Below are 25976 nucleotides of genomic sequence, written 5' to 3'. Positions count from 1 at the left end.
GTATTATGGAGTATGAATTCTAAATCATAAAATGAAATTTAAGTATTACAATATGTAAAAATCAAAAAATCTATTGTTGGTATCACACTAACATACGAGTTGAAAAATACTTAGTGGTAACATAACCAGAAACTTAATTGAAACAATGTATGAATATGTATCCTATAAAAAGAACTGAATTGTAATATCATATGAAATTTATATGAAAAGTGAATTCTAAAAAAACTTTGAATATTGTATCCTATAAAAAGGTTAAACTATAATGCCAATATGAAAATTGTAATATTGTATGAAATCTCTATCGTTATCAGTCTCAAATAGTAAAAGATGTTGTAACAATTGTGCTTGCACCTTCATGGAAGGTATGTCATTAAAAAGTCCGAATGGAGTTTGCAAAAAACTCATGAAACTGCTCATCTGTTAAGAATGTTTTAAGATCATCAAACACCTTCATGTTGGTGCATGATTGTCAATATGTGTATCTCTTTCTTTCCTGAAATAAGATTATATACAAATGTCATACCAGTTTAACTAGAAAGATACACAAAATCTAAAAAAAATAAAAATTTAAAGGCATAATTGTTATCCCAAATTCATCTCAATTATATTTATGTTTCATACCATTTATACTCAGAATGGAAAATGGCCTAAAATACCCTTGAACTATTGAAAATGACACAAAACTGCCCTTCATCCACTATTAGCCCCCAAATACCCCGACGTCTATCTTTAGGTCCTATATTGCCCTTATTTTTAACGGGCTTCAATTTAAATTCATTTAATAAATTCATTAATGACTTGGCAGTCATCTATTGACCACCTATTAAATAACCTAAACTAATTTAAAAACCCACCCATTTCCCCAATTAGATCCGCCCCAAATCAAATCCAACCGCCCTATATTTATTTAACCCATCTTTATCATTCATACACTCCCATTTGCTCAAATCAATAAGGTTTTTGTCATTCGCAATGCCATATCTATTTCTCTTGCAAAATTTGCAAGTCCTATATTTTATCTAGTTTTGTCCCTTGCCATTTCCTATGTTTTTAAGTACATTAGTTGGAGTAACACCTCTGTTTTAAGCTAGATTTCTCACGCCCATCCATGGCTTTATGGCTTGAAAAGTGTATCAAAAAAATTCCTTATGAGATTGAAGAACCCATTGAAATTAATCATTTTTAGCAAGTAATGTTGAATGTTGCTTTAGTAGGGTACTGCCAACTACTTTCCTCAAACAGTAGATAATTGTAATAACCTTGAGGGTCATTTTCAGAAATTTACGTGAAATTACCATATTACTCCTATCATTAGTGCCTCGAGTATTTATTTGTTCAGTTTGTGTATTTTAATGTGTTAAAGTCTTAATAATTAGTGAATTGAGCAAATTCTTGAGTTTTATAGAGTTAAGAGGTAAAAAAGTAGTTTTCAAGATCAATCGGAGCTACGGATCTCGGAATGGAAGTCCATCAATTACATCAACTCTGAAATGTGGAGATTGGTCTAGGGGAGTCATCGAAATCAGAATTGGGATTGATTTGTGAATTTGAGGTCTCAAGTTGGAAAGTTAGTTTTAAATTAGTTAAGTTTAACTTTGGTCAACAAATCAAGTTCGGAGACTCGAATTGAATTTCTGATGATTCCAATGGTTTCAAGGGGTGATTATAATGTTACAAATGACTTTGTTGTAATTTTTAGAGGTTCTGAGGATATTTGGGGTATTTCAACTGCCAAAACTAGTTTAGTTGCGACTTATCGGACTTTGGGTCAAGGCGACCTCGAATTCGAATTCCAATAGTTCCATTGAATCCGGAACGCCAAATTTAGTAGGAGTGCATGTATGATTTGTGTGTACGGAATTCTGAATGAATCCCGAGGGTCCATTTGAGGAATTTTTCTTAAGTGTTGGACTGCTATCTGGTGCAGTCATAATTCCTTCTCCGCGTTCGCAGAGCACGATCCTTCCCTTCTCCACTTCGCGGTGTACAACCTTTCCTTTTTCCGCGTTCGCGGAGGGTCTTTCCAGTGAACTCCGCGTTCGTGGGGAGCAATTTAGACCTAAAATAATAAAAGACGGGAAAACCTCCATTTTTTTACCATTTTTGAGTTCTTGGAGCTTGGGGAGGCAATTTGAGAAGTAAATTTTGAGAAGAAGTGTTGGGTAAGTGATTTTTGACTAAAATCTTCCATTCTCGTTAATTATTTGGTGATTTCAACTCTTAATCTTTAGTTTCAAACCCCAAATTTCTTCTTTTATTCTCTAACTCAGATTTAAGGAAAATGGTGATTTTTAACTTGATTTTATTCTATTTTCATGGGGTTTTCAACCATTAGTTCCATATTACTAATAGAATGTAATTTTACAAGAAATTTTCAGATTTGACCATTTTTGAAAATGATCAATTTTTGGACTACTTTACCCAGTTTTGAAACCTAGCAATATAGGTGTCATTGGACTCCTTATAAGGCGTATATTTCATTCTTGATAGTGAGTTGTCATTTTAGATATTGAATTCGAGAGTTGATCGTCCGGTGGAGGTGTTCGAGTGCGATTTTAGCTATTGAGGTAAGTTTGACTATCTTTTTGGGGGGTAAGTTAGGGTGATTAGTCAAATTCTATGTTGTAGACTTTAGGATGGGGTCGTAGTGTAGTTTGGGACTGATAATTGATATTGTGATGCCCGTGTGGGGGCTTATATGTGTTGTGTATCCATGTGGGGGCCTTATGTGACATTTTATCTATGATTGAGACTGTGTAATCTATGACTTAACTGAGTAGAGGTGTGAAAAGGTTAATTGACTTGTAATATCCGCCTGAAGGGTTGAGTTGAGGGTTTTAAACATGCTTGAGTAGTGAGATATTGTCGAAAAAGGAGTAAACATTTAAATTGATGCATTTTTCCCATTACTATCTATTGAGAATGAAGATCATGCTTAGGTTAAATTTTGAGAACTTTGAACAATGTATTACATGTTGAGTTGAATATTATCTCCATGCCTTATATGTTGTAAATGCATTCATCCCTCATTCATATTATCATTGATCACTGGGAAGTTGAGAATTGTAGAAACCCTTTTTTAGAAAGAAAATGTGACACCTTTCATATATCATTGACCACGAGTAGGTGGCAAGTGAATGAGATATTAGTATCATGAGTCCTTGGCCATGAGTTGGATGGTGAGGTAGTTGATACATTGAGATTGTGATGAGGTATATGGTTTGCGAGACCCCTATGGGTCCTTCTTGATAGCATAGCTTAGCAGGTGTATATGACAGGTTATCATCATATCATTGCATCGTCATAGTGCATTGTATTGCATTGATACATATGATAATTGTTCTATATGTTTAATTGTGATATTGAGCAGTAATTATATGTTTGCCTTATTCACGCCGTTCTATATAAATTGGCGGCAGCATAGCCGGAATGAGACTTTTCTAATTGCAGATGGAAGCGTTCCTGAGTTTATTTCGTAGTTTTTGATTAATTCCTTATACTCAGTCGGTTAAACCTACTGAGTATATGTGGATTGTACCCATCCCTACTTCTATGTTTTTTTTTATGCAGATACTAGCCAGGACGCCCAACGAGGTAGTTGATTCTAGCAGATACTTCATCATCGGATCAGTGGTGAGATCTTGGGATTCAAATCCCCGCTAGTTCATTTTTCATTTATAGTCTTTTCTATATTTAGTGACTTAGACTGTGTATTCAGATTCACCTTTGTATTTAGATGCACTTAAAATTATGACATCAGGTTTTGGGATAATCTTGTTGTTGTCCATTATTTTGTGTTTATTTGTGGCTTGACTTCCCTTTGGGAGTTTCTTATGATTTTACTTTTCGGCTTACATATCGGGATGGAATTTGGGATGTATGTCATCATGACCTCAATTTTTGGATCGTGACATAATGCAATGGTCGATAAATTGCCATTAAGACAAATTGCCATTAAGACTTCATACTGAACCTTCCTTTTTGAGGTCTTCTCCTCCCCTGTTAACTTGGTAAAAAGAGAAGCTACATGATAACACTTAAATGTTATTATAAAATAAGGAGCTTAATATAATTATAGAATTACATCGATTTATGATATTCAAACAAGGTGTGATAATGCATCTGGAATAGATAAAGCAATAAGATGCAATCAATATCACAATTTTATAGAAATCAACCTTGAAGATCAGCAGACATTGATCTGGATGACCTTGAGACCTCAATTCTTGAATTTACTCAAAGATGAAAATGTAAGGAAGATTGGTTATAAAGATAGGTTATATAGATGGGTTAAATGAATTTGGGCTGAGTGGATTTGATTTGGGGCGGGTCTAATTTGAGAAATGGGTAGGCTTTTAAATTAGTTTAGGTTATTTAATAGGTGATCAATAGATGATTGTCACATCATTAATGAATTTATTAAATGAATTTAAATTGAAGGCCGTTCAAAATAAGAGCAATATAGGACCTAAAAATAAACGTCGGGGTTATTTGGGGGCTAATAAATGGATGGAGGGTAATTTTGTACCATTTTCAATAGTTCAAGGATATTTTAGGTTCTTTTCCGTACTCAAAATGCACACCAATTATGTACAAAGTTTAAACAAAAAACAAATTAATATGCCAACAATATGTCAATCATATTTATATCTCATACAATTTATATTTCAATTGCACACCAAACATGTACAAAAAATGTAAAACAAGACACCAAAAAGTAACAAAGTTGTCTCATTTCAACCCACCTATTTATACATTATATGAAATGTCTGATTTAACACAAATTGAGGTAAAAAACATAGAAATAGGCAAGTCTATGCATACACATAACAATTTCATACCATTTTAATACCATTTATATATACATAGAACACAGTGCATACCATTTTTTAGCACTACAAAATTCATCCTAAAATCAAACTATTTTATACGCATTTAACACATGCATATTCAAATAAAATACTATTTTTATGACATTACATAAGTTGCGACCAAAAAATTAGGATATATCAAATTCATAGTATTTTCATATTAACTTCGATAACATGGTATTCATACAAAAATTAACCCAAGTATGTAAAAAAATAATTTTTTAAGAATACCTTTACAACAATCTTGACCACTTTTGGCTTAGGGATTTTTGAATCTCCTTTGAGATTTGAACTTGGTCTTTTTCTTGGAGGGTTTTGAGGGCTCACCCTTGAAAACTGACTTTGACTTTTTGGGTTATTTTTCACTAACAAAATAGGAATCTGAGTCTGAACATTCAACTGACGAGGATTCCACCATCTTCTCCTTTCGTTTTTCCCCTCTGCTATGGTTTTTTTTTACTGGACTTTGTTTCTTCTTCAAAGGGGTTAGTTTCTTCATCGTGGTGGTGATATTTGTTTTAACGGGTGATACATTTTTGTCTGGTGTTTGGATTAATATATTAAAATTTGGTGGCTCAATCTCTATCGTAGCTTCGTCTTCTATAAATCGGGAACTCTTCCGAGGTGTATGATCAACTTTTTGTACTTTCTTCATCATACTGAACTCCTCTATACACGAACTGAAAATGAAGGTTTTGAAAATCGTGGGGGTGTAGAAATCTTGTGGAAGACAGAAGGTTCTTTCTTTTGACTATTGTTGAAACAAATTGAAGAAAGAGGAATTACAAAGAAGTTGACAAAGGTTGTTGTATTAGAGACGTTGGGGGGAGGGGAAGTGTGCCAGTTGAAAAAGGAAAAGTGATCCTTTTCTTCTTTTGATCATTTTCTAAACTATTTTTCGAACTTCTTCCAACTTCCTAGGCTCTAACTTCGGACTTTCCTTATCCGCCTTTCAATTGAATCTTCCACTTGATTTCGGATAGTCAAAGTCTTCTTTGAAGGCTAGAAGCATCCTTAGGTCATTAAGGATGGTCAAAGCAAGGCCGAGAATGAGTATCTATCCCTTACGAGAATCAAACCCGTGTCTTCGACATGAATACTCCGCTGCAGAATGGGGTGTCCGTGTAGGCCGAACATCTTTTTCCTAAAAAGTCCTCACATGGAAGATACAGATCAGATTAGAGAGAGTAAGGAGTGATCGTAACTTCTTTTGCTTTGAACGACTCCGGAGTGTAAGCACTTCACTCGCTAGGGGATGGGATTCATTCACTTGCATTCCTGATAGTACCACAAAAAGCGGAACTGGGGAAAAAAAAAGAACCTGGCAAAGTCATTATCAACGAATTCTCGAGCAATTCTTCTTATAGTAGAGTGAGTGATCCTTCAGCTGCACATTAATTTTCCTCTATTCTATCAATTTTCGAGAAAGGGAGGACCTTATAGTTAGGATGGTCTTCCGCATCTGTAGTGAGCTTTATTTATTGTTGAGAGAATGGGGAGTGAATCGAATTCCATTTCCGTTCTTTGGGGGGGTAATAATTATTCTATATTGCTGGGGTATATCAAGGGCCGGATAAGGCATTCGAGGCAGGCTATTGGGAACTCTTCTTTTTATCTTATTCTTTGGTCAGGCTGGTAATCCCAACCAAATAAGTAATTCCAACTGTCCATATCGAGGGCCAGGCCTACTTCACTGAGTTGTGGTTCTAAAAAGAAGATTACTCCAGCTTGGTAGTTTCCACCGCTTGCCCAAGATTGTTTAAGATGCCTGGTTGTGCCAATTTCCCTAGTTGACAATATGACTTTTATGTCTGGTGCTCGAATCCTGGACCTGATCTTGAATCCTACACCGGTTAATGATACGATGGGGGACATTCTTGAATGAAGTCTATCCGAACCGAATTAGCACTTCTCAGATCAGGCTAGGCCTCTCCAGCTGAGCTGGGCGTCGGGGCCCTGGATGCACTATCGATTGGCACATAGAGGAATGGTTGCCCGGATTTCTCGGCCTACTTGCCTCACCCTGAGATGAGAGGGAAGGTCGATTTAAAATTACTAAATTCCACTTTTATGGGAGTTTATGCCCTTTCTCGACCCTCAATTTCTGGTTAATAGATGGCATAACCCCCCAAGTCCTAGTAGCCCTGCCAAATAATGATTCTGGTAGTGAAAGAAAGCCCATACCTAATTTTTTATGCTTGGCGCGGTTCCGTGCTATGCTATTTGATCGAGATTCGAAATACCGGGTGGGAATCTCTTTTAATTTGTCTCTGCGATTGGTCTCTGGTACCTACTGGTATGTCAGGATCCGCCCGTCTCTTCAATCAGAAAGATCTACGACTCGAAGTCCTGCTAATATGTATTATGTAATAGAAGAATCAGGATCTCCCATGTCTCATTCTTCTCAAGTGCACCCTCTTGTTTGAGTTGACCGAAGGCGGTGGGTGGACGAACATCTTGCAATAAGTTTTGTCAGAGAGATTTTTTTAGAAAGATTCTCCATTGGTAATTTAAAAATAAATCCCCGTTTTTAAATAAGTAGTTAAAATCATTTGGGCATTGACGTAATTACCTAACGAGAGAGAGCCGATGCAAAAGTAGTCCTTTACGCGAGAAAAAGCCAAATAGACTGTGGTGGAGAGGCCAATCCTCAGGAATTTTATTTCCAAGTGTAAACTTGGTGTATAACCTCAGTAGTCGGAAGAGAATATAGAGAATCCGCGAGGAGCTAGAAGAAGACCGTTACTATCTGGCTATCTTGAAATTTAAATTCGTGTAAAAGTTGCTAATTCGACTTTCTAATAGACTTGTTAGTTCCGCAGCTCGGCCTCGCAAAGAAATTGTGAACCGCCCTGACCAAGTCATCAACAAAAGATTGGATCAAATCCGGTGACAATTCTCCACTCATGTCCTTCCAGAGTTGGGTAAGTGATCTTCAAGGGCATCTCGTCTCCCTATAACTTTGACTGCCAGAGGTCGAAAAGAAGAGGGCCGAACCCTTTTTTTATTTGTTTCTCTCTTTACTGCAGAGAATTAGATCCGAGAGCGAAAGCGATTATGAAAGTTCTCCCACGGGGCAACGTTTTCCCCGAATTTCATCAGTTCCAGGCTCAAGTGCCTGTTCATCCATCTTCATTCCAAACAAAGGCGAACGGAAAGTGGGGATAATTAGCTAGAGAAGCGGATGAGATAGTACCGAAGTCATTCAAAGAGCCCTGTTCCTGATGTCGAATGAGTTCATCATTACATTCATGCTTCACCTAAATTGCGGGAATGCGCCGCGGAAAGAAGCAGCTGCAAGTGCTATCAGTGGTTCTTCCTTCCTATCCCATCCGATTGAAGTGAATATTATTACACATAATTAATGTGCCCTTTTTTACTTTCTCTTTCTTATTAATTGTGAAAAAATTTAATATGTTAAAATAATTAATTGAAATAATTGAATTATAACAATCTGTTATAGACCATAATTAATAATTTATAAAGAGTAATTACACAAAAATCCATTTATAAGTTGTAATATAAACTCTTAAATAGATGTGGGTGTGATTTTTCCTAAATGTCATCGTAGGACCTTACATCTTTATCATATGAATAAAAATGTTTATCAAGTTTTTCAATGAGCTCAAACACCTCAAAGCTGACATGTTATACTATCAACTTCTTCGTTGATGGTTGGACGTTGGATATAAAAAATAAATATATCTTTAGTTGCAATCAAATGTGTATGTTGACGTATAAAACTTTGGTTGTTCAAGAAAAGGAGAAAAACTAAATTAATTGTTGCATCTTATTCGTTGGTAATCCACATTTTAGTCTTGATTTAGATCTAGAGTTAAGCAAGACCACGTAATGGTCGACGATAGTTTCATTCTTGTAGTTGAATCAGTTGATTAAAGTAGTTTTTCTTCCTTTTTTAGTGTATCTATTGCCATTGTTATTTCAATATGACCATATTTTCAAAGTTGGCATAATACATAAATTCTCTTTGACTTAAATTTTAAGTTGGACCTCTAACCGTCATACAAGTAAACATTTTAACTATACCTCTTTAACAAAAAAAAAACGCAAATCCACCAGCCTTATTGCGTGATATACACACACGCTCCCACATAAATCTTTTAGCCACTAAGTGTCTGCCACGTAATAAAAACTTTACACTATTTTTACAATTAAAAAAAACATAGAAATTAAAGGAAACAAAAGGGTAGGGTCGAAGCCCATTATTCCACTTTCACTCTAATCTGACGGAAAAGCCCTAGCCTAATTTCTTGGCAAATCAGACGTGAAATTGTGAAGATTTGTGGTCGAAGCTCTCATCTTTTGGATGTTTTCTTGTTGTTCTTCCTCTATTTAGTCCGGATATGTTCGATTTTTCCCTTTTGAAAGTTTATTTTTGATAGAAGGTGTAAAGTTTTTGTCATCATGAATGTAACATCCCTTTTTTTTTACAGCTTCAGCCATATATGGTTCATATTATAGCTATTTTCCACCATGAAGGTCGTTTTTATAAGGATCACTATATTTCGAAATTGGAAAATTGTGTATTTTGCATAGACAAGGACCACTTCTCTTTGATCGAACTGAAATCTTATGCAAAAGATATTGGGTATGATGAAGTTGAAGATTTTTATACCGAAAATTCTATTACCCATAGATTTGTCAAGTTAGAAAGTGACAGCCAACTATATAATTTTGTTAAAGATTTGTGGAGTGGGTCGTCTTTTAAGATATTCTTGTAACATGTGACTGTTAAAGAGGGGGGGGGGGGACAACTTCTTTGGGACTATATTCTTGTGAAAAAACTAATGAAGAAATATCTAGGGTTTCACATCTTGAGGATGATATAAATATAAATGAGGTAGGTGGAGTTGAAGAACTTTCTGAGGAAGAAGAAAATAGTGATTCTGTTGACTTTGGAAAGGAAGACTTAGATGATCTTCCAGATGAGGATGATAGTGAACTTGATGAAAAATTGAGAGTTGTTAGAGAAAAACTTAGAGAAGAAAAAAGAAGTGAAGCTGGAAAGGGAAAAAAGAGATCTAAAAGAACTTCGAAACAACAATAAGTCGAGCTTGGAGAAGCTGGTATAGATAAGGGATTTGAGAATATTGTCAACAAGAAGGCAGCCAAGTGTAATGGTAGATTGGGAGGTGATGAAGATTTTATTGATTCATCAGATGAACCAAGTGAAGATAGTGGTAAAGAACTTGATGTGTTAGCACAATCAGGTGTGGATTTACCTTCAAGAAGAAAAAGCAATAAATTGAGGTATGATTCTTCTTGTTCCATTTATTTCTTTGAATTGGGTATGATATTTGAGGGTGCAAATCAATTTAGAAAGGTTGTTGCTGATTATGCTATTCAACATAAAGTTCAATTAAAGATTAAACCCAATGAACTTCATAGAATAAGGGTGAGATGTGTTGGAAATTGTAAAGGAGAACTGTTTGCAAGCTTAGATAAAGATACAGAAAATTTTAATTGTGAAAAAAATACTATCCTGCTCATAGATGTCTTACAAAGAACATGAACAAATTGTGCTCAACAAAGTATGTAGAAATGAAGATGAGGGATAGAATAATATCTCATCTTGACATTAGGGTTTATAAGCTTCAAGAAACAATTAGAAAAGAATGGGGACTAAAATTGGGATGATCAATATGTTATAGAGCAAAACAAAATGTTATTTCCAAGTTTATGGGGGGTTGGAAGCTTGAGTTTTCAAAGTTGTTAGACTATGCTGATATGATCAAGAGTTCAAATTTTGGAACTTCTTGTTGGGTGAGAACTGATAATGACACAGTTCCTGGAAAACACTTGTTTTAATATTTCTATGTGTTCTTTGCTGCATTGAAGAGTGGCTGGTTAGAAGGTTGTAGGTAGGGCTGGATGGCTGTTTCCTGAAGGGTGCTTGTAGAGGAGAATTATTGGTGGATGTTGGAAAAAATGAAAACTAACAAATGTATCCAATAGCTTGGGCAGTGGTTGATCAAGAAACTATACACTCTTGGAGTTGGTTCTTAAGCTATCTTATTCAAGATTTGCAACTTGGTGATGGAAATGGCATAACAATCATGTTTGACATGCAAAAGGTATTTATTCTATCTCATTTTATCTTAGTTTTCTATCTCTTTTCACTGGATTATTCAAGTTTTTCTATTAGTTCAGTCTCATTATAGTTTTGTCTCATTTCAGCTGTTTGTTAGTTTTGTCTCATTTTAGTTTGTCTCATTTTACTTTATGTCTCATTTTAGTTTAGTAAATCTTAGTCTTAGTTATACCTAGAAACTACCAGTGTTGTGAAAAAGCGCCGCAGGGCTCGCTTTAAGCGTGAAGCGAAGCGAGGCGAGGCACTAGCGCTTCAACACCGTGAAACGAAGCGATTTCAAAAAAGCGTGCGCCTCATGGGAGAAGCGAGAAGCACGCTTCATCTAGAAGCGACAAAAAAACTCGCTTTTTTTGAAAAAGCGGCACTAGGTTTTTTTTTATAAAAAAAATCTGTAAAACTTATAATTAATTGTTCCAAGCTGCTGCGACTTCTTCAACTTCGACAGTTCAACCAGGTTAGTTTTTCTTCTTCTCTTCTTCTCTTCTTCTCTTCTTCTCTTTCTATTTCTATTTTTATTTCCATTTAGCAGTTCTGCCGTCTGCGCAATTGCTGCGATGTTCTTCTCTTCATCTCTTCTTCTCTTCTTCTTTTTCTATTTCTGCGCAACTGCCGTCTGCGAAGAATTATTTTTTTAAGTTTTATTCAGCAGTTTGGCCATTTTTTTTTGAAGATAAAGCATATGCTCTGGGGTTTTTTCCACAGTCTGGCTGCTTTATTATTTATTTATTTTAATTTTGCTGCAGTTGCTCTTTTAATTTTGCTGCAACTGCTCTGTTATTGTTTTGACAATTTGACTTGTGTGACTGAATTATTATTCTATTTTTTCTTTGTAGTAAGTTGTATTTTCTTAATGGCACAAAAAAGGAATCCAGCTTGGGCATATGGAATTGCCATGGGAAGTAACACAAAAATAAAATGTGTTTTTTGTGATATGACATATAATGGCGGAATATTTCGTCACAAGAAACATCTTATTGGTGGTTATAAGATGTTAAAGTGTGTCCAAAGGTCCCGAATAGTATGAAGGAAGAAATACAAGAGTATTTTACGAAAAAAAATGAATTTAAAACTCAAATGAATCCTGAAGCATCCATGGTTAATCTTGTTGATGATGATGAAATGGATGATGAAGTTGAAGTGAATATGCCAATGGGGCGGGCATATTTTATTATCTATGCATATTTTATATTTTATATTTTTATACTAAATAGCGTTTTTTCTCAAAAAAGCATGCGCTTCGCTTAATGCTTCTCGCTTCTGTGAAGCGAGCCCCTGTCGCTTTTTTCCGCTTCTCGCTTCTCAAAACACTGGAGACTACACTAAATCTAGACTTTCTTAACTAAACTAAATCTAGATATTAGAAGCTACACTAAATTTGGACATTAGAAGCTAAACTAAATCTGGACATTAGAAACTACACTAAATCTGGACAGCTTCAGGGACAACTTAGGGACAGCTTTGGGACAACTTAGGGACTGATGACTTACTTCATAATTGCTAATCTTACTTCCTTAGTTGCTGAAGTTTTTGTTTCTTAGACTTAACTGTTGCAGGTTTTTGTTACACTTAACTGCTGAAGTTGTTGGTTCTTAGACTTAATTGTTGCAGGTTTTGTCTTTTACACTTCACTGAAGATTTTGTGTCCTAACACTTGACTGAAGTTTGTTTCTTACACTTAACTGCTGAAGCTTTTGAAGTTTGTGTCTCTTAACTGCTGAAATTATTTCTTAGGGTCTTGAGTCAGCTGTTGCTGACTTTCTTCTTAATGCTGAAAGAAGAATGTGTGCAAGACACATTTGGGCAAACTGGCAAAAGAAATGAAGAGGTGAAAAAAGGAGAAAAGCATTTTGGAGATGTGCCAAAGCTAGTTTTGAGGTAACATTAAAAGATGAGGTGGCATATATGAAAAATCTTGGTAAGAAAATATGTGAGTCATTGCTTGTTTATAACAGAGAATATTGGTGTAGGGCTGTATTTAGTGAAAGATTCAAGTATGATGTAGTGAAAAATAATGTGTGAAACATTTAATTCATGGATTGTTGGTCCTAGACACAAATCTATGATTAGTATGCTTGAAGATATTAGGCACAAAATGATGGATAGGCATAGATATATGATTAAGTTTGCAGATACTTGAATTAGTAATATTTCACCCATGGCAAGACTAGTTTTAGAAGAAAATAAAGAAATTGGTAGGAATCTAAAGGTGAATTGAAATCATGACATTGGATTTGAGATCCAAGAAGGAGAATATAGACACATAATTGACATGGTTAACAAGACATGTAGTTGCAGGTTGTGGCAATTGAGAGGTATTCCTTGCCAATATGTAGTTTGTGCTTTGTATCACATTGGGCAAGAATCAGAAGATTATGTGGAGCATTGGTACAAAAAAGATACATTCCTACATGCTTATAAGTACTTCTTACAACCTATGTCTAATATGGCAATGTGGCCTGAAACCAATAACCCACCAATTGAGCCTCCTGAAGTGAAGCTAATGCCTGAAATACCAACCAGATGTAGAAGAAAAGACAAAGATGAATCAAGAAAAAAGAAGTGGGGAAAGCATCAAAGAATGGAGTGAAAATGTCATGTTCCAAATGCCATCAAGTTGGGCATAACAAAAGAAGCTGTAAATCAGTGGTAAGAATTATGACATTTTTATCTCATTTTTTGATTATTTTAGATTTCTAATTTTCTTCCTTGATCAACGGGCCACTCAACAGCCTTCACAGTGCACTCGACAGCCTTTACAGCCCACTCAACAGTCTTCACAACAATCAATGAATCAGTCAGACACTCAACATTCCTCTTCTTTATGTGCAGAAACCTCAAGTTATAGGAAATAAGAGGCAACAACTAAATAGTGCTTCAACTGCAAAGGCTACAACTTCTTCGATACACAATTTGTATGTATATACTTTTACATGCCTGATTCTTTTATATCTTTATTTATCTATAGTGATGAATAATATAAAACAATAATGCAGCCTGGAAGACCAAGTGAAAGAGATATCTCACGTGGGTCTCAAGCAGCACAAACAAATGTTGACCTTGGACTCAAGCCACCTGGTTTGAAATGGAAAGGAAAAAATGTTCTGATTGAAAACCAACTTCAACTAATGTCACAGCAAAAAAATTGCAAATCAAATCCAACCGGGTTCCTTAAGAGTTCAATTGTTAGTGATGTGGCTTCATGGTGAAAAATAATGTTGATCGTATTTTTGCGTATTTTGATCTATATTTTGTAAAGCATACTTCAATCGCTGATCATTATGATGTATTTTGAATTATTTTGATGTATGTTTGCCTTTAAACAAGTCTTTAGATGTCATTGTAGTTCCTGTAAAGTTTATGTATGTTAAGTTGACGCTTTGTAAAGCTAGTTTACCATGTGGGTATGGGATTTTTGTATGTGCAAAATGTGATGCTTAGTGCCTATATTGAAGTAATGAAATTGTAAAGTGATGAAACATATGTTCCAAATTAAAGCTAAAGATATTGTTCTCGTACTAAAGTAATTTGCTTGATTACAATAGATATAAGCAGCCACCAACCCCAAAAGAAAACTACATTGTGGGCAAAATGATCTAGAACATCAACATACATAACAGTTACTAGATAAAAAACTCTCTATAGATCCAATATAGTATCACAATGATCATCAAAATTCGATATTTCCTCCTAATCTTTTCCTTTTATTCATCATGCTTTTTTATCCTCTTTTGTAATCTCGAAATCACAATTTTAACATGTTCAGTATAATCAACTTCACACCACCTAAAAAACTTACATCCAACCTGTTTACAAAAAACAAAATAACCATAAAAATTGAATCTTGAATATTAGAATTTAAATAAAAAATAGTTATATAAAATGAAACCATATCCGACCATCTTCACATCCAAGAAACCAACGACCTGGATTATTTGTAGACCAAGAAATCTTCATTATAGCTCTTTTTCCACAATGACAATTTTTTTTTTTGAAGTCATTGCATAAAAAAGATCAGAAATCCTGCAAAAAAGAGAGAAAAAATGCTTAAGGGTAGAGTTGTCATTTTCATTTTCTTTTTACCGTTGTGGGCTTCGAAAATAACACCCAACGCGCCTAAATTGCGTCCTGATCACACGTTATGCCCGAGCGGATTCAGTGTTTTTTGTTAAAGAGTTGGATAGTGAAAGTGCCTATTTGTGTATTATGAAAGTTGGAGGTCCAACTTAAAATTTGAAACAAGTTTAACGGCCAATTTATGTATTATGCCTTTCAAATTTATTGTAAAATGCTATTTTCTCTTTAAATCAAATATAGATTTTCAACCTATATTTTGTTTTCGATGGTGATGATGGGAGTAGGGGGTGTTGAAATGTGAAATGCCGCATCATCTTCAAAGAATCAAAGAAGTATGTAACTATATGTTTAACTTCCCATGAAAGGAGCTTGTTTGATTTATGAAAATTCCATTTACACAGTGTTGTTACTTTTTTATTTTAAACATTAATCCCTAATTTAATTATCATTCGACATTGTAAAATTCACATATCTAATTATAATTGACAATTGATAATATATACATCGATATTATGTTTTTAATGATTAAAAAATACCAACATATAGGAAACAAGGTCAGTTCCAAAAACAAAGAAAGGAATAGCCATGGCATAACACCTTAGGCAATCAAATTCAAAGGGATTTATGATCGAACAAATTCCAAGCTTCATCTAGTTTGCGCTTCTGTTTAGATGCATGTTGAATTTTTCTAACACATCACTAGTAGTTATCAAACACCCAATATAGGTAACAAATTAGGTACATTATTTATGAATAAAAATATGAAAACTTTTATTACATTTCCTGATAAATTTGATTTTCCATAAGAATGAATAAATAAAAAAGAATTCAAAGTATCTCTTTTCCTTTACCTTAGGATCATTTTAGTCATGGCATTGCACCACCAAAGAAAAAAAAGATTCTCAAATAATTGCGTACAAGTACATTTAACACCAAATAATTATAGTTTAAATTTTAATATTCTTCTAAAAATGCCAATAATGCAATAATTAATGCCAAAGTGGCAGACAAATTTGAACCTTTCAAATAAGGTTTCCACTATCTAAACCAAACAAAAAATGTTATCTCCAAAAATACTAATATTTTCATGTTTTTTTTTAAGAATGCTGTCTTTATTGAAAAATTGAAAATTAAATAAAAAATATTTAATTGACATCCATAGATAATATTCCATTTATTGATGACCAAGTTAAATAACATTTGAATGAGATTAGAGTAAATTTCCATTCTAAAGTATTAAAATTTAAAACTATACCATTAATATATTAATAATTCACCTAATTTGAACATTGAAAAGCAAAAAGTGTTAAAATATTTAGGAGGGGGTGAGAAATTAATATTCTACTCATAATATTAACTTTAGCTTTACTTTCCTCTGAAATCATTCCATTATCTATATTTGTATTTTTTTTTTCATTTTTAACTACACCATACAGTATCTTTGAAAGTTTAGTTGCAATAGTAAGTAACCTATACTTTTCCGACGGCTTCTTCCGCCGTTGCTCCGCCGTCAACTTCCACAATCTCCCTCTGAAAAATCCCAATTTTTTCATTTTCAACTTCCCTTTTTGTTCAATTTAACTTCTTTTTTTTTTTTTTTTTACTTCACATGAGTTTTCTTTACAGAATGTGTATGTCTATATGACGTGGTCAAGATTCAAGATCTGAAGCAAATTTAGGGTCAACAACTGTATTTCTGATCTGGGTCTGCTCTATTTCTCAGTTTAGTTCTAGTTTTCGTAAGTTCAGCTTGAATCTTGACTTTTGGTGTTTTGCCTTTTTTTTTTTTAAGATCTTATGTACTATATTCCAGCTAAAAGTATGATTTTCTTTGATCTTTAGCTTAGATCTTATTGATATATTGGAAATATGCTGTATATCTTGGTGATTTGGATCTTTCTGACTGATGGAGTTTTTTCTTTCCGTTAAATTTGAATAAGAGTTGAAAGTTGTTGACTTGAATTTGAGCATATTCTAAGAGTCAGTGTCCTTGATTTTTGCAAAGTTGATAACATTAGCTCAATTTCATATTTTTTTTGTTGTATAGAATTTTTTGTCTAGAGAAAATGTAGAAGACCTGTAGTGTTTGAGAGTAGTTAATTTGAGAATTGCAATGAAATTGGTTCACATGTATATGGGGTAACCCTGTTGTTGTGGCTGCTGCTGTTTTTGTCGCTTGTTGCTGTTGTTGTATCATCGTCCCATAGACACATCAGTAAATTGTGAGAGTAGCTTTTTTGTTGGTATGGAGTAAGTATGTTGGATAGTTAGATCCTATGTTGTTCGGACTCTCCAAAAATGTTGCCTCACCCCTGTTGGATTCTCCAAACATGTACTACTTTTGAAGAGTCCGATACGCACCGGTCGATATTTTCAAAGAGTCCAAGCAACATAGGTTAGATCTAAATCTAATTTGATATTGTCTTTTGGAAAAGTTGATAGTATGATTTGTTGATTTTGTGAATCCTATTCTTACTTGATTTTTGAAGTAAGTCTAATTTGAATTTTGCTTAGTTTTGGATTGTTAGAAAAACTGAATTGTTAATTAAGGCAATTCTTGTTTAATTGCAGGCACATAAGAGTGTTCCACCTGTAACTCTCTGTGAGATTCCTAAAGCTTTCTTGGTGGATAAAGTTGAGAGTTTTGCGATGGAGAAAAATGTAGAGGAAGCACTACAAGCTAAAGCAAATGCTGAAAGGAAATTTGCGGATAGAGATTTTGTGAGTGCAAAAAATTATGCTTTAAGAGCTCAGATGCTCTGTCCTCAGTTAGAGGGCATATCGCAAATGGTTGCGACATTTGGTGTTCACAGTGCTGCAGAGATGAAGGTTAATGGCGAATTTGATTTCTACACGATATTGGGTATGGATCCATCTGCAAGCAGAGCTAAGCTGAAGAAACAATATAAGAGGATGGCGGTGTTACTCCATCCTGATAAGAACAAAAATGTAGGGGCTGAAGGTGCGTTTAGGTTTATCTCTGAAGCATGGACTGTATTGTCCGATCGTGCTAAAAGAAGTGCTTATGATCAGAGGAGAAATATATTTAGTCTGCATACTTCTGGTGTTGGCAACTATGCGAATTACTCCAACACTCCAGCACCTCATGGCAGGCTTGATACATTTTGGACTGTTTGTACCTCTTGTCAGGTTCAGTATGAATATCATAGGAAATATGTGAACAAAAGACTGTCTTGTAAGAACTGTCGTGGGGTTTTCATAGCTGTTGAAACTGGATTGGCCCCTGTAAATGGTTCCTACGCATTTAGTCCTTGGCCTTATGTGCCTGAGAACGGATACAAAAGCCATGGTTGTGGGGTTACGTATGTTCCAACATCACCTGCTTATTCTGCAAATAGTAGGGTCACAGGACATCATTCTAAACATGGTTCAGAGCATGCTTCCAATTTATCCTTTCAGTGGAGCTCCTCCTTCCCTGGAAGTTCTGCCGGAGTTATAGATCCAAATGGGTCATCCACTAGCTTCAGTTTTATCCAGCAGGCAAATACGAAAGCCTCTGGAAGAAAAGCTAATGGGAAGCAAGAACTAACAAAAATGGTTGCTGATGGGTCTGTGGGTAGTGATCAATTGCCCCGCAGGCCTGGTAGGCCTCCTAAGAAGAGAAAAATTGATATGGAGAGTACAAATGGTTATAGTAACGGTGAAGTGGCTTCAAACGCTGCTGCAGAATTCATAATGGCAGATGGAAACGGGAATGAGAATTTGAAAAGAAATGCTAAGCTTCCTACTCCTGAAGTTCCAATCAGAAGATGGCCTATGGCTCCTGCATTTGATCCAAGACCGCTGTTAATTGACAAGGCAAGAAAAGATATCCGCAAGAAACTGGAAGAGATCAGGTTGGCTGCTGCAGAGCCTGAGAAAAAGAGAAAGGCACATGCTCAATTTGGTGAATCGAGTGAAAGACCTAAAAGAGAAGGTCTGGGTGTTGCTGCTTATCAATCAGATATGAGGAAAACGGGGTCCATGACTCTGACTGTCCCAGACTCTGACTTCCATGATTTTGACAAGGATAGATCAGAGGATTGCTTCAAGCCAAAGCAGATATGGGCTTTATATGATGAGGAAGATGGTATGCCTCGCTTGTATTGTCTGATCCGCCAAGTTATCTCTCTGCAGCCCTTCAAGATTCATATCAGCTACTTAAGTTCAAAAACAGATAGTGAATTTGGGCTTGTTAATTGGTTGGATTCTGGTTTTACCAAGTCATGCGGAAAATTTAGGGCCTTTAACTCTGAAGTTATTGAGCAAGTCAACATATTTTCTCATCTTCTAAGTAGGGAGAAGGCTGGAAGAGGAGGATGCGTTCAGATCTATCCAAAAAGTGGAGACATTTGGGCCATATATCGAAATTGGTCGCCAGATTGGAACAGGAAAACCCCAGATGAAGTGAGGCACCATTATGAAATGGTGGAGGTCCTTGGTGATTATTCTGAAGATTTTGGTGTTTGTGTTGCACCTTTGGTCAAATTGGATGGATTCAAGACATTATACCAACGAAACACGAATAAGGATGCCATTCGAAAGATTCCAAGAAGAGAGATGTTGCGATTTTCACATCAGGTGCCATCTTGTTTACTGAAAAGAGAAACAATGAATTTGCCGGAGGGGTGCTGGGAGCTCGACCCTGCGGCTACTCCAGGTGATTTGCTTCAAGGGGTAATTGACGTACAGGAGGAAAGACCCATTCAAACTGAAAGGTCTTCGGGAGTTGATCTGGATGAGACATCTCAGGCTGAATCCAGAATATTGGTTGAACAAGATCTTAGACAACAAGAGTATGCTGCTGTTCCAGACATGTTCGATGGGGCTACACTTGGCTTGCAGATTCAAGAAAACTCAAATGAACAGAGAACCCTGTTCAGTCCCTCCACCGAGCTTCCTCAATCTATAAGGCAAATGCATACTTGTGAGGAACCCAGCAAAGTGGACAATCACAGTGCTGCAACACCAGGTGAGCATCTGGGGGCTGTGATGAATGAATAGATTAAGGAAAGGCCAAGAGAAATAGGAAATTTGATTCAGAGGTCCTTTTTCTCATAATCATTTTAACAGTATTGAGATTCATATTGTATAGAATTATACACAGCGAAGGATGATTCTCAAAATATTAGATAGCTGGCAGGATCAGAAGTGATCTGTAACATTTGTATTCAATTGTTTTAGGTTGTTATAGGTTAATGAGCGACTCGTACTGATAATTCTGATTCATATCCTTTACAGAAGTTTTTCGATTCCTATAGTTTACACGAGCTCGTTTTGTTTGTTGCTATAGTGGACATTTCTTCATGCATTTGCTTTATTTGTGCTATCAGCAAAGGGTCATATTTTGCATTCCTTGTATGTATGTTATTGGTAAAACCTTGTCTAACAGCAAATGTACGGTTTTGAATTTTCTTATCCAAACCAAAGGACTTAATCTGGAAACCAAATTAAGCCAAATTGTATCGTTCTGGTATGGTTCTTTGAGCATTCAAGGGTGTGGTCTTCCGGTTGATGAACAATTGAGAACCAAATAGAGTTAAATTAGCCAAGTATTTACTTGTCATTTGATCAAGCCTTGGTGGACAAAATTTCCATAGTTTTACTTGTGGGAGGAGGACAAAGGTGCTCGTGATGAGTAGAGGCCTAGAGGGTGAAAATATATATCAATTCTCCTTTTTGTTAATAACTATCTTTGGACTGATTTCCTAATTAATCCATTGCAACCAAGTTGAGAATTTCCAACTGATGAGTTGCCCATTGATGTCAACTTCAAGCAGACCTAGATGAAATCTTTATCTATGATATGAATACAAGATTAGATTTTTATGTTAAAAGGAGGTGTAATTTAGACTAAATTTAACGTTGGGGCAATTATGATTCAATAGGTGGAAGGACAGTTTTAGACTATTTCCAACACGTTCAGGACATTCTTTTTGACTCTTTTTTGCTTTATATATGATATGATATGAACACAAGATTAGATGTACAACTTAAAGTAGTATTCTACGCCATGAAATGAAAGTTATCCAGTTAAGTTTGGCATTGGGATTACTAAATACTGACGAAATAGGAGGCTTTGGTGGTCCTCTCATTAGAAAGTTAACACATAACTGAAGTACTACAGTGCAACTTAATTTTTGGCATGAACTAGTACTTAAACGATAGCCATGCTGCAATTGTATGGCTAACATGTTCATTGAGCTTGGTACTCCATGACGCATTCCATTTGCATGAATATTACTCCATTACTCCTAGTGGCTAGAGGACATGCCTGTAAGGAAAGAAAACATAACGTGAAGGAAACGTTAACTAATTTTTTTTTTTTTTTTTGGATAGAACCGTGAAGAAATGTAAAACAACAACAAAATGTTATTATAATATAAGCGTATGTTCGGTGCAAAGGAACATATTTTCTAGGAAAGTAAGTGGCTGTCTTGCTTATTTTTTTTTTATTTGGTAGATAAGCAAAAAATATTATCCTAAAAACATTTATGTATAATTTCAACAATACTATTGGAGGTGGGGATGGGGAGTAGGGGTGTGGGATGTTGGGATGAGGGCTATGAGAGTGGGTGTGAAGATGAAGTGTGTTGGAAGATAGGGAGGACACAATCAATATAGAATGTCACAAGTACATCTTGTTTTTCCTACTTTGATCATTAGAATAGTCATTTTCCTCATTTTTTTAAAATTTATTTTCCTAAAGAAAATATTTGACCAACTGAACACATCCAAGAGCAAATGAAAAATGTAAACATAACAAATAAAGAGAGACAAGAGAAGAAAGTACAGAGATTTTCCCATTTCATTTAAGTGTGTATAATATGAAGTTTTATGCCTTTATTTATAGTATTTCATAGAGACAAACAAAAGATAGTCATAAACATGCCATTATTATCATGACTCAAGCTAAGCTCTACACGTGACACGACGATTATGATCCCGAGAGACCCCAATCAAGCCTCTTGACATATCATACACGAGCATACATAAGACAATTGAGACAATAAGATAAAACATAAATGCGGAATAGAAGTCTCAATGAGGAAGTCTCATCATAAGAAGGAACAAATTAGATTCTCGGAATAATGGAACAACATAGACATAAGAAATCTAACAGACCTCAACTAGTTTAGACGGGGCATAGGACAAGTTCCTAGCTCACCAATATAAAGAGGACTCACCAACAAGGAGATAGTAACTCAATCTCTAGCCACGAGCAGGATGCGAATGATGATCATCGGACCCTACATTATAATACAATGTAGTCAAAAGTATGTGTTATTACATAAAATGTACTATGTGAGAAATATACATGAACAAGAATAATCGGACATAATCATTATGAACATGTGATGCATGACCAAATACCTTGAAAACATGACGTAAAGGTTGAAAACATTTGAAAGCATTTATTATGTTCAACACATCATAAAACACCATTTAAAGAACTTGTAAGAGGAAGCATATACATATGTGGGATATTAACCTTAACCGACATTTAATACCATATGAACTATAACATGGAATCAGATGTAACTCTCACACCGAGAAGAGAGAATCTACTTGCCAAGGTAGACTCCATATAAACATGAACATGAGCTATATGTGGATCCACTAGCTAAGCCTTTAAAGCACCTACGAAGACACATAGTTTTAGAACTAAGGGTTGCTACTAGAGTTCTCTCGTGGATCCCCACCACAAAATTCATTCAGTGCTAAGTCAATACCAATGGAATACATGAAAACATAATCAGTAGGAAAGGCAAACAAACATCAATCCATATTCATAAAATAATATAATAAGAATAGCTCATAACCTAACATGTGGATACTTATCTTTTTAAGCATCCAAATCAAAATTTCTTGCATATTGTGAGAAAGTCTTTCACAATTCATGGTTACTTGCTTGAAACATAGTTCATAACTTTCATAAATCGTTCATAACTCGTTGATCATAAATTCATAGTGTAAAACTTGAAATTTCATAGCATAATGCATGGGTCCTTGAAAAACTTATTGAAAATATATAATTGTACTTAAATTATGCATGAATAGACTATTGAAATTAAGTAAAAGTATAATTGAATTGACCCAAAGCAAATTAATCAAAACCCTAGAATCATTAAATTGAAATTGTTAAAAAAAAGGAGAAACCTTTTGAGACTCCATGGATGGAAGGGATACATGGATGAATTCCCACATACCTTGATAATCAAAGCCCAAAAGCAAGCTTAAAGTGATGGAAAATTGACCTTGAAACCCTAACTCTTTCTTGAGAAAGAATACTTGCTCCTTGGGAGAGAGTTGTAGTGAGAGAATTGTTGCGTGAAGTAGTTTTAGAGGGAATGGGATATTTTATGGAATTGGGCGCTTATAGGCTTAGAAAAAGACCCCAAAACAACATAGTTTAGACATGTATAGGATAGGAAATATCCAAAATAACATTCATTAAATATTATCAGATGGGACCTACGACTACGACCTACGGTTCTTAGAAATGGGTCATAGGACTAGTGCACCAAAACTTGAGCTACTTGAATTGCACATTTATCCTACGACTTGGGTCTACGGATCATCGAATAGGATACGATTCGTAGACCCACTTCGTCAAAGGGGTCCATACCTAGCCAAAATCCCAGACCTAAGGACCCATCCTTACGAGTGGAGTCAACGGGTCATAGGATCCATTCGTCCTGTCAACTTCTTCAAAACCCAAAAATCAAGTCTCTGATCTCTTTCTACGGTTCAACCCTATGGATCATAGAAACTTCTACGATATGTAGGACCTCCTCATAGGTCATCCTGACACTTACTGAAATTCCATTTCTCAGAACCCTTTCCTACAAGCCTTACGTATGGCTCATCAACCTTTCTATGGTCAGTCAGCTTGGCTCATGTTAGAACTCTAAATTTTTTCCAAGTGTCCAAGCCTTCTACGACTACCATCCTACGGCCCGTAGGTTGGCTTGTAGAAGCCTGGATCAGATAACTTTCTGCAATTTTTTCTTTGTTTCGCTTTTCAACTTTTATGGTCTTACAATATCTCTCCCTTGAGAACATTTATCCTTGAATGAGACTCAAGCTAGCATGAATAGCGTAGGAAAAAGGACAAAGCAACCCAATATAATGCAAAGCACATAAACATGCATAAAACCAAGGAGTAATCAACCCTAAGATAAAACATGACTTAAAAACGCATTTCATAAACATGCATGCATAGGAAAACATGAGAATGACTGAAACACATGAATTCGAAGGAGTAAATCATAAAGGAACTTAATACCTCAAGTCAGAACAAAAGAAAAGAGATGAGGATATTGTGACATCATATCGGCTTCGGCCTCCCACTTAGAACCCTCAACTAGTTGGTTCCTCCAAAGTAACTTCACGGACGCAACTTTTTTGTTTCTCAACTTTTGGACTTGCCGGTCTAGAATTTCAATCAGAATCTCCTCATAGGATAAAATCTCCTTCACACCAATGCTTTCCAAAAGTACAATTGAGATAGGATCACCAAAACACTTTTTCAACAATGAAACATGAAACACCGGATGCACCGATGCTAATTTTGATGGTAAATCCAACTCATATGCCACCTTGCAAATCTATCTTAAAATTTGATATAGGCCTATATATTGGGGAATAAGCTTATCCTTATTTCCAAAATGCATCACACCCTTCATGGGTGAGCTTTTCAAGTAAACATAATCGTTAACTTCAAACTCACATTTCCTTCTCCTCACATACGAATAGAACTTTTATCAGCTTTGGGCAGTCTTCAACCTTTCTATAATGAGTATGACCTTCAAAAAAGCCTCATTCACTAACTTAGGTCCTATCAAGGCAACTTCACTAACTTCAAACCATCTAATAGGAGATCTACACCTCGTACCATATAAACCCTCAAATGGGGACATTTGGATACTCGAATAGTAACTATTGTTATAGGCAAGCTTGATCAGTGGCAAATGATCATCCCAATTAGCCTTGAAATCAATTACACAAGCTCTGAATATTCATCCAAGGTCGAAATGATATGCTCAGCTTGACCATCGGTCTAGGGTGAAAAGCTGTGCCCAACTTAACTTGAGTACCAAGACACTTTTGGAATGACCTTCAAAACTGAGATATGAATTGAGTACCTTGGTATGAAATGATAGATAACAAAACATCATGAAGCTTAACTAACTCACAAATGTAAAGTCTAGCTTAATCCACAGTCAAATAAGAAGTCTTAACGGGGAGAAAATGCGCCGACTTAGTCATTCGATCAACAACAACCCAAATCGAATCATGTTGCCTATGAGTATGAGGCAAGCTTATGATAAATTCCATATTCAAGTCTTTCCACTTCCAAGTAGGAATCTCAATGTCTTGAGCTGCATCTTCTAATTTTTGATGCTCAACCTTTAATTGTTGGCAATTAGGATATTTGGCCACAAACTTCACAATATCCTTCTTCATGCCATTCCACTAATAATCTTCCCTCAAATTTTGGTACATCTTTGTGGAACTCAGATGAATAGAATACAATAAACTATAAGATTTGGAGAATATCATTTCCCTCAAGCCATCAATATCAGGAACACACAATTGTCCTTGATATCTAAGCACACCATCTTCCTTTTGAGAGAAAGCCTCAATGGCTTTTTTGGCAATCGCTTTCTTTAACTCAACTAAAGTCGGATCATTATCTTTCTTTCCTTCATATCCACCACAAGAGATGATTCAGAACCATTTTGTACAACTACCACCATCCTATGAGTTAGCCAAGAGAACACCCAAACGAGCTAGTCTATGAACACCACGAACTAACTCCTTCTTAATATCCTCAACTGGGAAACACTATTCATCGATATCCTACTAAGAGCATCGACAAGCACATTTCTTGCCGGATGGTACAACACATTCAT

At 35.5% G+C, this 25976-nt stretch overlaps 1 protein-coding gene and 1 long non-coding RNA gene across 9 annotated transcripts; both read left to right on the top strand.

Annotated features, from left to right (window-relative positions):
• Nucleotides 1–9083: 9083 nt before the first annotated feature.
• LOC129880632 (uncharacterized) lies at nt 9084–14503 on the top strand. Of its 8 annotated transcripts, none has more exons than XR_008765456.1 (5): nt 9084–10142; nt 10754–10966; nt 12715–13629; nt 13713–13895; nt 13977–14503. It is a non-coding gene; the product is annotated as an uncharacterized LOC129880632 (long non-coding RNA). The 8 variants fall into 8 exon arrangements; XR_008765455.1 differs by having other exon boundaries at nt 10747–10966; XR_008765454.1 differs by having other exon boundaries at nt 10744–10966.
• Nucleotides 14504–16442: 1939 nt separating this feature from the next.
• Nucleotides 16443–20317, top strand: LOC129880631 (uncharacterized). Its single transcript, XM_055954749.1, has 2 exons — nt 16443–16796; nt 17629–20317. Exon 2 carries the CDS (start codon nt 17707–17709, stop codon nt 20059–20061), a length of 2355 nt encoding a protein of 784 aa, XP_055810724.1. The 5' UTR covers nt 16443–16796; nt 17629–17706; the 3' UTR covers nt 20062–20317.
• Nucleotides 20318–25976: the final 5659 nt, after the last annotated feature.

This window comes from Solanum dulcamara, chromosome 2 (genome assembly GCF_947179165.1).
Source record: "Solanum dulcamara chromosome 2, daSolDulc1.2, whole genome shotgun sequence".
NCBI classification, from domain to species: Eukaryota; Viridiplantae; Streptophyta; class Magnoliopsida; order Solanales; family Solanaceae; genus Solanum; species Solanum dulcamara.
The sequence above is the reverse complement of the archived record's forward strand: the minus strand, read 5'-3'. Positions and strand labels throughout refer to the sequence as shown.